The sequence below is a fragment of the Labeo rohita genome, chromosome 23 (assembly GCF_022985175.1).
Source record: "Labeo rohita strain BAU-BD-2019 chromosome 23, IGBB_LRoh.1.0, whole genome shotgun sequence".
Lineage (NCBI taxonomy): Eukaryota > Metazoa > Chordata > Actinopteri > Cypriniformes > Cyprinidae > Labeo > Labeo rohita.
Genome location: NC_066891.1, coordinates 15011602 through 15025865, shown reverse-complemented (window position 1 = coordinate 15025865; position 14264 = coordinate 15011602). Strand labels below are relative to the sequence as shown.

The window sequence follows — 14264 nt, the reverse complement described above, 5'->3', positions numbered from 1 at the left end:
GTTTCCGCCACTGAAAAAAAAAATTGGCGACTTTTATCTTACAATTCAGACTTTTTCTCAGAATTGCATGATATAAACTTGCAATTGTAAGTTATAAATTCAGAATTGCAAGATATAAAGTCTCAATTCTTACTTTTTTCTCAGAATTGCCTGATCTAAATTCACAATTGCGAGAAATACGTAAAGTTTATATCTCGCAATTCTGACTTTCTCTCACAACTGACTTTTTTTCTCAACTGTGAGATACAAACTTGCAATTGTGAGTTATAAAGTCCAATTCTGAATGGGGGGAAAAAAAACTGATATGTTCTCAGAATTACGAGTTGACTTCTCTCAATTCTGAGAAAAAAAGTCACAGTTGATTTTATATCTTGCAATTTTGAAAAATAACTCAGAATTGTGACTTTTTCTCAGAATTGCGACTATATCTAACTCACAATTAGGAGTTTATAACATAATTCTGAGAAAAAAGGTTAAAAGTGCAAGTTTATATCAAGCAATTCTGACTTAATTTCTCAGAATTGCGAGTTTGTTTCTGACTTTATGACTTGCAATTGGGAGTTTATTACCTGTAATTCTGAAGAAAAGAAGTAAAAATTGCAAGTTTATTTCTCGCAATTCTGACTTTATAACTCGCAACTGCAGGTTTATATCTCAAAAGTCGCAATTAGCGGAAACGGTCTTCCATAGAATAATTCCATATGACACCAATAAATTTCTATGATTTTATCAGTTAAATGAGTCAGTTATTGCAGGTTTACGTTTTTTTCCCCACTAATTTTGCAAATTCATTTTCATGATTTTGCCTAGAAATAATTTTCTAACTACAATTCTGGGATTCCAGCACAGTGTTGTACTATGCAGATGGCAACAACTTACCTGTCTTGCAGCCAATCTCATCTGATCCATAATCTTCACAGTCATTGAAGAAGTTGCACCGCAGGTTGGCGCTAATGCATTTGCCATTGCTGCACTTGAACTGGTCTTTATCGCAGGTAGATGTGTGGTCTCCTATACAAACATGAACCATGTTGCACAGGTCATGAAAATACTCACTGAGTCTGATATAAAATCATTGAGGCATGTCAGAGCAGACGACTCACCACAATTGGTCTCATCTGAATTGTCTCCGCAGTTGTCCACACCATCACAGCGCTTGCCACTCCAGAGACAAACACGATTATTCCGACAGCGGAAATTTCTGGTGGGTGGGCACTGGAAGTTTCCTGAATGACAGAAAGGAAGGAGTTTACAGTCTGAGCTCACCATGTATTAATAAATACTTTCCATATATCACCAACAAAACACTGCCAATGTATTGTAAACATTTGTTAGGGAAGCTCATCATTTTTATTTTTTTACAATTCAACTGTATGTGTGTGTATGAGAAAAAGACTCTTACTGCACTCCTCAGGGTTCTCATCAGAGTTATCTCCACAGTCATCCTCCCCATCACACTTCCAGGACAGTGGCTTACACAGAGTGTTATTACACTGGAACTCCTCATGGGGGCAGTGCCGTGCCACTGAGAGAGAACAAAAAATATTTTAAAAAGAGCACTTGACACATATTAAAACATTTCAAAAAGAAGCAGACATGCATTCTCACCAGAAATGTCACAACTCTCTTCATCACTGCCATCAATGCAATCAGCGTCAGCATCACAGCGCCAGCGGAGCGGGATACAGTGACCGTTCTTACACTGAAATTGATCCTCCTCACACTTCAGATCACAGCCATGCTAAGAGACACAATAATATATGCACTGAGTTTAATATACTGTATTATATTATAATAAAGTGCTGAGTGTCACAAATGGACCTACTGTATGTAGTAAGGACAAAAACCAACCATCAGTAGAAAACCAAACTATATTTATATTTCTTAGCTTGAATTTTAGCTGGAAGCAATGATTTGAAGTTACAGATATCTGAAAGGATAGTTCACCAAAAAATGAAAATCCTGTCATTAATTATCCGTCAGACCTTCGTTCATCTTTAAAACACAAATTAAGATTTTTTTGATGAAATCTGAAAGTTTTCTCACCCTGTATTGACAGCAACACAACTGATACGTTCCAAACCCAGAAAGAGCATTAAAATAAAACATGTGACATTGGTGGTTCAACCGTAATGTCATGAAGCTATTACCCATTCAGTAAAGATGATCCAATTGTGAGCAATGCGAGGTATAATGTTATATATATGTATATGTGTGTGTGTGTGTGTATATATATATATATATATATATATATATATATATATATATATATATATATATACATACATACATACATACATACATATATATATATATGTATATAATATATGAAAAATTTACATAATTTATTTATGTCCACAAAAGGATTTAAAAGGTTTTCAAAATCATGAGAAACAATTAATTGACGTGTGTTCAAACTAATAAAAGTTTTCCATATATTTTAGGAAGAATCACTTGGTTTGTCAGGAACTTTATTTTGGGTGAATGGAGGAACATTGCATTTAAGCTTTGATTAAATGGTCCTTTGATTATTGCAGTTTTTAGACTGGCTATATCCAAAATATATGAGATTTTGAAGCGGGCCAGTGAACTGTAGTACCTCATCAGATCCATCTGAACAGTCATGATCTCCATCACACTTCCACCTTCCAGCAATACAACGGCCGTTAGTGCAGGCAAACTCACTTTCAGAGCACTGACGCGGCACTGGTAGGGAGAGAGAGAAATACGATGTTAATATTGAAGAAAAACTTAATGTGGCAGAGAGCACAATAACTACAACAACTACAAGGAAAACGTAGGAGGAAAGGGACACATTTCAAGACAAGGTCTATAGGTAAGCTAAATATACAAACACAATAAGGGCTCCCACATAATAATGATTAATTTCTATGCATTTACGAATTTGTGATTACTCGAAAAGGCATTTATATAATTTTACTTTTCTAGATTTTTTTTTAAAGAATCAATTTCTGATGACCGTGTAAAACCCTACTAAATTAGTTCAGAATGATAAAAGACAACATAACCACAGTAAAAACCAACAAAAACAAATCCAATTTTATTCCAGTTTCAAAATCTGAGCTTATATGCACAAATGTTCACTTCTAGAAGTTTCACTATTCAGCCTGGAGGAGGAAAACAAACTACCATTTTTCCACTAGGGGGCAGAAGCTGCAATTGGCCACTTCTGTCACAAACGCAAATGGATTCATGGGGAGATGAGAAGAGAGGAGAAGAAAGGGAGCTGGGAATAGGTGGTTTGGAGGGAGGAGAGACCTACCTCTGAGTCAAGCCAATGGGTCAGTGTGAAATGAAGAATAGAGACAACATGAAGTGAGATGCAACAGTGAGCAATGTGAGTGAGCTATGACATATGACAAAATAACCACAATGCCTCCCACAGACATATGTGATGGTCACAAATAATAATAGCCCACTAGATTTACTCCGATAACCGGCTGCGAGCGTACATGCAGTCTCAGGTGTGCAAATGGGAAGCAGGAACATGATGGTTTCTGTGAGTTAAGATACATACCGCACTTCTCCTCATCTGAGTTATCGCCACAGTCATTGTCATAGTCACACTGCCAGCGGCCCGGGACACAGCGGTTGTTCTTACAGCGGAACTGATATGGCTCACATGTTCTCTCATCTACCTCAAGAAAACAAATATTTAATTATTCACTTATATTGAAATAAGAAATGTGAATAAATCAATCACTTCCATGAGAAATCAACATTTTTGAATTAATAAATAGAAGTATAAATAGAGAAAACGAAGGCTGTCGTACCGCACTCTTCTTTGGGCTCATCTGAGCCGTCTCCACAATCGTCCTCTCCGTCACATGTCCAACGAGACGGGATACAACGGCCCGAGTCCTTACAGCGGAACTCGTCCACACCGCACTTCATCTGAGCTGTAGAAAACAAACAGCTTTAATTAGGATTGCCAGTTTATTATTTATTTAATTTATTTGGTTGTTTTATGCCATATTATCATCTAAGGCTATTCTTGTAGCAAGAACAATAAAAAATAAAAAATACACTGTGTGCAGAATTATTAGGCATGTTGATATTCTGGTCATATTTTTTTTCCAAACACATTTTACCAATTCCAAACCACATCAGTCTTAATAACTACTGTTAATTTTGTGTTTAATCATTTATATGTGATATATAATTGTCCGTGAAGGCTGGAAGTGAAAAACTCCTTATATTCAGGTGTGCAGAATTATTAGGCATGTTTTCGTTTACAGCTAAAATGAGCCAAAAAAGAGATTTAACCCAGACTGAAAAGTCCAAATTATTAAATGCCCATGAGAAGAATGCAATACTAATGCATTACAAGAATTTGCAAAGTTAAGGCTTGACCATTGGACAGTGAAATGCTTGTTGAGTCTGCATGGTCAGAAAAAACAGGTGGAGAAGAAAAGATGCATGTTAACTGCAAAAGAATTAGGAATTAAGGTGAAGAATTAGGTGTGACACCATCAGGAACCGTTTCCAGTTCTCCAGCGCCACCATTTTCCAGAACTGCAACCTACCTGGAGTCTTCAGAAGTACAATGTGTCAGGTTCTCAGAGACTTTGCTTGGTAAAAAATCCTAAAAAATGCCCCTGACTTAAGAATAACAAGCTGACGTCTTGTGAAATACATGAAGACAGTTTTTTTATATGCTTTAGAGACAGATAAGTTGAGAGTGACTCTTGAAGGACAAGCATCACATCCTCTTGTACCTCTGATTCAAGAATTTATCTTCTAAAATCTGGCAGTAAGTTTTGGGAGTTCATTTTAGTCCATCTCTGCAAGTCAGACTTTTCAGGATAAGAGACTAAACATGAACTCCCAAAACTTACTGCCAGATTTTGGAAGATAAATTCTTGAATCAGAGGCACAAGAGGATGTGATGCTTGTCCTTCAAGAGTCACTCTCAACTTATCTGTCTCTAAAGCATATAAAAAAACTGTCTTCATGTATTTCACAACACGTCAGCTTGTTATTCTTATTAAGTCAGGGGCATTTTTTAGATTTTTTACCAAGCAAAGTCTCTGAGAACCTGACACATTGCACTTCTGAAGACTCCAGGTAGGTTGCAGTTCTGGAAAATGGTGGCGCTGGAGAACTGGAAACGGTTCCTGATGGTGTCACACCTAATTCTTCACCTTAATTCCTAATTCTTTTGCAGTTAACATGCATCTTTTCTTCTCCACCTGTTTTTTCTGACCATGCAGACTCAACAAGCATTTCACTGTCCAATGGTCAAGCCTTAACTTTGCAAATTCTTGTAATGCATTAGTATTGCATTCTTCTCATGGGCATTTAATAATTTGGACTTTTCAGTCTGGGTTAAATATCTTTTTTGGCTCATTTTAGCTGTAAACGAAAACATGCCTAATAATCCTGCACACCTGAATATAAGGAGTTTTTCACTTCCAGCCTTCACGGACAATTATATATCACATATAAATGATTAAACACAAAATTAACAGTAGTTATTAAGACTGATGTGGTTTGGAATTGGTAAAATGTGTTTGGAAAAAAAATATGACCAGAATATCAACATGCCTAATAATTCTGCACACAGTGTAGGTTAATAAACTATTAACAGACGCAACGCAAGTCTTCACTGCTTTTCCTAGCGATAAGAAGAGGAGAAAAGAAAGGGAAGATGTCTGTGGACGAATAAAACTTGCTAAAGACCTGCGTCTTTGTTCTTTCCACTTTAGCCCTAATGCCTTTCACGCTTTTCGTAGACCACAGCTACTGAAAGATCTTACAAATGGCAGAGACAAGAAACACTAGATGCCATCCTGGTAGGACGTAAACATGCTGACGCTTGTCAGCACCGCCGAAGAAGTTTCTCAGCAGATTTCACTCGATATCTGGGTGTTTAGACTCCTTGTGGGGAAAATCAGTGGTATGGCATTTGGTTTAAGCCTACACTTATATCCATCGGCACCCATAAGCAATTTCAGTAGCTGTGGTCATTGTATCAATATTTTATTTTCCGAGTCGTGTTGCGGTAAAAATAGCAACAGGTAGCGCCAGTAGCTCACTGAGCACAACCATTTCACATCATCGAAATAGTGGTGCCCCCACAGTCCAAACTATGCATAAAATGTACATTTTTTGAAATAATGCAAATCTGTCATGCGTTTTCTACAACATACTTCATTTAGAGACATCATATATGTTACATTAAGCCATACAAATCTCCCTTTAAAAGCAATACAGCAATTGGTTTGATGATAAAAAAAAAACAAAAAAAACAAGCAGAGCAGTCTATCAAAGCAGTCAAAACAATACTAATATAAATACTTTTGAATAAAAAAAAGGCTTCAGAAATCAGTGTGTTGTTGGTTTTTATTTCCTTACTGCAGTTGGCCGGTTCGTCGGATTCATCCACGCAGTCGTAGTCTCTATCACACACCCAGACTCGTGGTATACAGCGTTTGGTGATGGCACACTGGAACTGGTTAGGAGCACAGGTCACCTCAGCTACAACACAACACAGTGACACATCAGAAAACAGCCTCATGCATAGTGTAGATGTCAAAACATTCAATTTTTCAATTAACGAGAAACTAGGACTAGACTTACGACAGTCCTTCTCATCTTCTCCCTGGCCGCAGTTGTTCTGACCATTACAACGCAAGATTCCAGGAATACAGCGACTGGGATGTGAGCACTTAAACTGACTGGGCAGGCAAACATGGATGTCTGAACAAGGACAAAAATGGGTATGCATTAAGCAAATGTCCTAAAGATGATTATTTCAGTACTATACAATTGACTGGACATCATACCACAGTTGGCTTCATCTGAGTTGTCCTGGCAGTCGTTGTCTCCATCACAGATGTAAGCCGGGTTGGTGCAGAGACCTGTGCCGCACTGGAACTGGCCTGGTCTGCATTTAAATTCGGCTAAAACCCAAGAACACCGAGCATGAGGATGTTATTTACTATATGTTTGAGAGTGTCCAGGGTGTCTCTCTCTTAGTTGAAGCCCTGATACTTACGACAATCAGCAGGCTCATCTGAGCGGTCTCCACAGTCATCCTCAGTATCACACTTCCACCAGAAGGGAATGCACTTATCATTCTTGCAGACAAACTACAGTCAGAGAGAAAGAAAAGCGAACCATAGACAATTAACAGAGCGTCATTTCTGACAAGAACATGTCCAGGTCATATTTCACGTTTTTAGGACAATTAGGATTTTTGCATCGTAACATTTTCATTTCAAGTTTGACTTTTACTTCTCATTACTAAAATGTAAATAAATAAATAAATAAATATTAATAATTGTCATTACTGCATCACAGTGTTATTTTAGTGCCACTTTAATATTGATCTATTATTTAAGTTTTATATTTTCAGTTTTTAAGTTTAGTCATTTTGTTGTTTTTGTAATTTATTATTATAATATTATAAACATTTATAATGCAAATAAATATTTACTCATTTTTATTTCCAGTTTTAATAAATATTACTACTTCAAATTAAACTTATTTTCAAATTTAACTTATTACAATAATAATTAATTATTTTAACTTATTTTTAGTTATTCTTCCCCATTTAATATTTATTTCCCAGTTTTATTTTCAATTAACATCTCGTTCTTTCTTACGTGTTAATGATAATACTGCTATAAATGAAAAAGTAAATTTATTATTTTAAAAGTCTTAGTACATTTTTAACTAGAATCTAATAAGAACCACCCTTGAGAATAATGAATACTTCATATGTTTGCTTATTTGTACCAAACTAACACACACCTGGCTGGCAGTGCAGTTGGACAGGCACTGTTTTCCATCAGCAGCCAGATAGAAGTTGGTGGGACAGGCACACTTGTAGCCTCCTCCAGGTGAGAGCAAACACAGGTTACTGCAGCCACCATTATCCACCTGACACGGGTGACCTGTCACTGTAATCACAAGAGCATCAGAGAGGAGAACACTTAGAAACCAAAATCAAACACTGCAGGAACATTTCCATTAACACTACACTACAGCACGTGTGTATCTTCTCACCCTCAGGTTGTCTGGAGGGATGATAGATGTGTATGTCCATTGGTCTGTGCAGGGTGCTGATCAACATGGTCTTGTTGGTGCCCAGGGTTTTGTGAGCTCTGTTAATGGACTTGGTCTCCCAGTCGGTCCAGTAGATGTACTCCTCAAACAGAGTCATGGCAAAGATGTGAGGGATGTCCTGATTCAACACTGTGGGGGAAAGAACACAACACTCACATTTAAAAAGGCAGCAAATAGAATATTGAAATAATAAGGGTGAAACTTTATTTTATCCTTCAGATTTGAACGGATCATGAAAAGCAGTTTATAGTATCACTGGTTATCATCAAAAAAACAGGCTTACTTGCTTGATTAACTATGGTGGAAGTTTGTATGAATCTTACTATATTATCTTTATAAGATAATATTGATTTCCTTTCATCTTCTGACTTTAGCATAACAAAGACACAAATAGGTTTCAAAGTCAAACAGTTTTAATCTGGGACAGAGCTAGCATGTTCTTGCGTGAGATTTCTGAATACGAAGAATTCATATGGAAATAAACCTCCTCCTCACTGGCCGTCTATCGCACATACCAGTCTCAAAAACAATAGATTTACTGTAATATTAAATAATACGGAGCTTCTATGATGTCATATATTGGCAACATGAAGGCTGGGTCTTTGTCTAAACTAATTGCCTGAAGAAAAATGACCTCATAATCAGTGTTTGTGTGTGTTTGCATTTACCAATGTGTCTGTTGGTTCCATCCAGGCTGGCAAAAGCAATGTAGTCTTCACGAGCGTCTGCCCAGTAGATGCGGTCATTAATAAAATCTAGCGTCAAGCCGTTAGGCCATGTGATCTTATCTTGAATGATGATGCGGCGATCACTGCCGTCCATGCCGATGCGGCCAATATGCGGCACGTCACCCCAGTCTGACCAATACAGATACCTAGAAAAAAAATAAACCACCAAAGTTAACGGAGTTCAACATGCATCAATTGTAAATTAATTATTAAAAAAGCTACAACATATAGTCACATATATCCATTAAGAGAAAGTACTAGGGCTATTTTATATTATTATTTTACAAATATTTTTTGTTACATTTAGAACATTAATATATAGCTGCAAGCAGCAATTACTGGGGTTCAAGTGTGTAAGGCATTTAAGCCTGTAAGGAAAAAGACATTACATATTATTTAGCAAGGCAGCACCCACCTAAATCAATGATTAAAAAAGCATTTTTGGCAAATCCAGGTCATTTACCATAGAAATATAGTGTTTTTGAGTCCTTTTTAACTGTTATAGTGCCTTTGCATGCATGTTTAGAATCACCTGCCGCATGTGCTCATCTGGTTTCATGAAGTTTTGAGTTCTCCTTTAGGCTTTATAGGATTTTGGGTAAATTTGGATAGGTTGTTTTTCTAAGCGACCCTGTTACAGACACCCAAAGGGTCAATTTCAACATTTAGTGATAATTATTAGCTTAGAGAGTCGAGAAAATTGCACTGCAGTGTTTTTCCAGATTGAGCAAAAAAACTAGGGCTAGTTCGCAAAAATATGTTTTTGACATCATCTCAATCATTTAACAAACAGTTTGATTGACAGCAGTGGTTCTAGAGGCAAAGTTTATTTATTTAATTTTATTTTATTTTTTCAAATTTCTCTCAGACCTTTGAGGCTGAGAGTCGAACAGGCCCACCGAGTTTCGTTTCGATCAGCCTCTGTTAACCTTGTCTAACAGGTGCTCAAAATTCATCAGCCAATGGTGGCCATGTTTTTTTGAGATATGCAAATGTCCCTATATACACTTGTGGCACTTTTGGATCAAGGCAGTGCCTACCGATTTTCATCTTGAAAGAACAAATAGTTGCAAAGTTATAGCCATTTAAAAAAAAAAATACCCTCTTATAGCACCACCAAGTGGCCAAGCTCTGCGATTTTTTTCCTGTGACCTCTGATTGAGCTCTTACATTAGTGTTCTGAGCTTGATGAAGATATCTAATTCCATTCATGAGTTATAGGCATTTTACTAAAAGTGGCCTTGCCCTTTTCTAATGTTTTGCAGTCCAAATTAAAAAAAAAAGTTCAAATTTTATTTTTTTTTTTACTTATTGATATTCACTCTCCAGAGAATCTTTTTGCACTGGTTTGGTTCCGATCAGGCGAAAAAACCTAGGACTAGTTTGCAAAAGTACCCGAAATACCCACCAGGCTCGCAATTGAATCTGAAGTGTTTTGTCCATCATGAGTCAAGGATTCCGACGACGTAAGACACTTGAGCCTGCGACTGATGGTTTAGGAGTTATGAACAATTTCGTACTTTTGTTCGTTGTAGCGCCCCTGTCAGGCCGATTGGGGCGAGCCTCTGCGACTTACGGTTTTGGTCTGCACGATCAGTTTTTATGAAGATCGCTGACCCATGACCATTCTAACAATTACAATAGAGTTTCAGCACTACGCGCTTGAACCCCTAAGTACTGGGAGAGTCAGACTGGCTTATATAAAACATTATGTAAGATCAGTGACTGTTAGGGAACTAAGTTTCGACTCTCACCCATTCCTCACATCCACAGCCACAGCTCTGGGCTCTCGCAGGCCGCTGTTGACCAGCACACTTCTGTAAGCTCCGTTCAGCTTGGACACCTCAATTGTGTCTCTGCCCTTATCACACCAGTACAGATTCCCACCAACCCAGTCCACAGCCAGACCATCAGGGTTACTCAGAGAGGTTCTGTGCAGCACCTGTCCAAAAGCCAATCAAACATGCCCAAATGAATGAACTTCAGAGGTAGAATTATATTTTTAAACACATCCCGCATCAAAGCCCAGGCTCTAGAGTTACACGGACCTGCACATTACTGCCGTTGATGTTCATGCGACGGATCATGCTGCCTTGTGTGGTCACGTCAGTCCAGTAGATCATCTGCTCCGCGTAATGATAGTCCAGAGCCACTGCGTTATTGAGCCCCTGTTAACACATACAAAATCAGCACACAAAATATTAACAGTTAAACATTTAAAAAATGACAACAGTCTACAAATAAGATCTTTGGACTTGGTTGACAGCCACCTCTCACCTGTTTAATCAATGTGTAGTTAGATCCATCCAAGTTGAGTTTGCGCAGGTAGTAGCGGTTTGCAAAGATAAGGAAAGGTTCCTCATCTGAAACGTAAGCAACACTCTTTTAGTAAAGCAGACTTTGCTAAACAACTTTAACTAGCAATGCCAGTTTTTATAACAGTCTGTACTGTTGCTTATTACTCTGAGAAAGAAACACACGTCCGTTGGTAATAAACCTAGAAAGATAACAGAACAATGAGAGAGGGCTCACCAGATGTGGATTTGCAGCTGGTGGGGTCGTCAGGACGTTGCACAAAACCATCGACACAGAGACAGTGGAAGCTACCATGCGTGTTGATGCAACGCTGAGCGCAGGGGTATGTGGTGGTGCACTCGTCTACATCCACACACGTCTTCCCATCGTGCTTCAGACGGAAACCTGGATGACACCGGCACTGCAGGGGCCGGGCAAGAGGCATGTCATGTATTCATTGTTGTATTTTCAACTAAACATGACGTGTAAATAAGGAAAAATATATACATACCTTGAAGCCGATCTTGAGGTCTTCGCAGAGCTGTGAGCAGCCGCTTTGCTTACTGTTGAGACATTCATTGATGAAGCAGTTGTTCTCATCAGAGCCGTCGCCACAGTCGTTATTACCGTCACACAGCAATGTCTCGTTCACACACTTGCCATTGGTGCACAGGAAGGCAGTGTCATTACAGTGCCTCTCTATGGAGAAAAACAAAACAACAACCTGTAAAATTTTTGTGCTGGGTCCCATGAATATCAGTGATGGAACTGACTGTAACGGACATTATTTGATAATATTATGGCACTCGGATAAACGCAGTAGCGGAAAAAAATATCTATGGAACCCCAAAGAACTTCAAAACAACACCAAGGTTCTTTTGGAACTTTTGTACTTGGTGTAATAGATTTTAAAAAGTCTTAATGCTGTAAGAGGTCATCCATAACCAGATATTAATAAAGTCACTCCATCCCAGTCAGCGATCCAGAATTAATACTGCCACAGGAAGTTGTGCCTCTAATGAAGCAGTGAATTGAACAGCATTAAGCTCCTTTAACACACTACATTACCCATTGGGCACATTTCCAGAACCCACAAGAGCCTGTTTATTACCATAGGTTTTTATTGTTAGACATTCAACTGTAATATAACCCTGCTCTTTGCAATTTCACGCAGGTTTGCATTCAAAGACAAGATCGTATTGTGATGAAAGGCGGAATGTTTTTAAAAGTAGTCACCAAATCTGCATTTATTTGATCATTACAGCAGAAACAGTCAGATTTGGAAATATTTTTACTATTTAAAATAACTGTTTTCTATTTGAATATATTTTAAAATGCAATTTATTCCTGTGATTTCAAAGCTGAATTTTTAGCATCATTACTCCAGTCACATGATCCTTCAGAAATCATTCTAATATTCTGATTTGCTGCTCAAAAAAAAAAAAAAAAAAAAAAATTATAATTATTATGTTGAAAACCACTGAGTAGAGAATTTTTTTCTGATTTCTTTGATAAATAGAAAGTTCAGAAGAACAGCATTTATCTGAAATAAAAATCTTACTATAAATTATACTGACTCCAAGCTTTTCAGCAGTATAGTGTATAAAGCTTTTTATTTTAGATAAATGCCGATCTTTGGATCTTTCTGTTCAAAGAATCTGTTTTCAATACTGATCATGATAATACTAAAAAAATCTTCCTTGAACAGCAAATCAGAATATTAGAATGATTTCTGAAGTGTGACACTAAAGAGTAATGATGCTAAAAATTTAGCTTTGATCACAGAAATAAATTACATTTTAAAATGTATTCAAACAGAAAGCAGTTATTTTAAATAGTAAAAATATTTCAAAATATTACTGCTTTTACTGTACTCTGGATCAAATAAATGCAGGCTTGGTGAGCAACCATAAAACATGTTTTTGTTACAACCATAAAACAAATAAATAAATAAAACAAATAAATAAATAATGTGATAATAGCCACATTTTTCACCTTGTCCTTCAAGGTTGCCATACGTACCTGAGTCTGTGCAAAGTGGGTTTTTGGGAGCTTCATCTGATTGATCTCTACAGTCAAACTCTCCATCACACTCCCAGTTCTTCTGCTTTAGGCACTGGCCATTAGCACAGTGGAAATCATTCGGCCCGCACGTGGGATATTCTTCATTATAAAAGGGAAGACAACATTTGACTTACTGTACGATTCACTGCGGTGGTCTGTGTGACTACTAATAAAAAACAACACTAAAAGATGCACTAAAATGTACACCAAATGCTTACCACACTCCGGTGACTCATCAGAGCCATCGCGGCAGTCAGTGTCATGATCACACATGAAGTTTTTGGGAATACACTGATAATTCTGACATTGGAACTCAGAGTCATCACAGGTCTTGTTGAACACTTGAGAAAGGGAATAAAGACATACGTAGAAGCAAAGAAGATTACAACATTACAGTTGCAAAGACTGGATTCTGTGACTAGAACAATATTGGAAGTGATTTCTTTTGCAACTCACCACAACCAGCCTTAATTCCCTCATCTGCACCATCAGGACAGTCCTTATCCCCGTCACACTTCCAGCGCTGAGAAATACACATGTGAGATCCAGGACACTGGAATGCCTCTGGACTGCAAGTCTTTGTCTCTGAAAGAGATACATAAACTCAGTGTTACTTATGCATTTCATCATCCAGCCTCAACTAGATTGACATTGAGATTCATCATGAGTGATAACAAAACAAAAACTGAATATTGGTAACCAAAGAGTTGGTGCGCGCTTCATACTATGGAAGTCATTGGCTACCAAAAACTGTTTGGTTACAAACATTCAACAGAAGAAATAAAAACTCATAGAGGTTTGCAACAACTTGATAGCGAGTAAACAATGGCAATTTTGATTTCTGGATAGAGTACAGCTGTTTTATAACTTCAAGGTCACAGATAAAAGGCTAAAAACTTGAGATCAGCTAAACAGCTCTTAAGGGGTAAAGGCACTAACATTGTTTTGTTGACGTCAAATGTGGTGCGTCCAAACAACTCATTAGTGGTGCAAATTTTTCCATTGGTAACTTGCCAAATTAAACCAGTGCCAACATGGACAGATTGCGTGATATTCTCAAAAATGAACAAAGGTAAAAGTACG

General features: G+C 37.5%; 1 protein-coding gene across 2 annotated transcripts in view; it reads right to left on the bottom strand.

Moving 5' to 3' along the window:
- Positions 1–14264, bottom strand: part of lrp1ab (low density lipoprotein receptor-related protein 1Ab) — a 141393-nt gene that overhangs the window by 11247 nt on the left and 115882 nt on the right. For both annotated transcript variants that reach the window (XM_051097220.1, XM_051097221.1), the window contains 22 exons: positions 13638–13766; positions 13400–13522; positions 13140–13280; positions 11629–11816; positions 11355–11538; positions 11100–11185; positions 10871–10990; positions 10577–10764; positions 8763–8968; positions 8035–8223; positions 7780–7928; positions 7022–7115; positions 6810–6926; positions 6604–6723; positions 6379–6501; positions 3795–3920; positions 3539–3655; positions 2600–2706; positions 1609–1741; positions 1403–1525; positions 1104–1226; positions 880–1011 (listed from right to left, as the gene is read on the bottom strand). In XM_051097220.1, the coding sequence (XP_050953177.1) occupies positions 880–1011; positions 1104–1226; positions 1403–1525; positions 1609–1741; positions 2600–2706; positions 3539–3655; positions 3795–3920; positions 6379–6501; positions 6604–6723; positions 6810–6926; positions 7022–7115; positions 7780–7928; positions 8035–8223; positions 8763–8968; positions 10577–10764; positions 10871–10990; positions 11100–11185; positions 11355–11538; positions 11629–11816; positions 13140–13280; positions 13400–13522; positions 13638–13766 (3018 nt within the window). The remainder of the gene's footprint in view (positions 1–879; positions 1012–1103; positions 1227–1402; positions 1526–1608; positions 1742–2599; positions 2707–3538; positions 3656–3794; positions 3921–6378; positions 6502–6603; positions 6724–6809; positions 6927–7021; positions 7116–7779; positions 7929–8034; positions 8224–8762; positions 8969–10576; positions 10765–10870; positions 10991–11099; positions 11186–11354; positions 11539–11628; positions 11817–13139; positions 13281–13399; positions 13523–13637; positions 13767–14264) is intronic.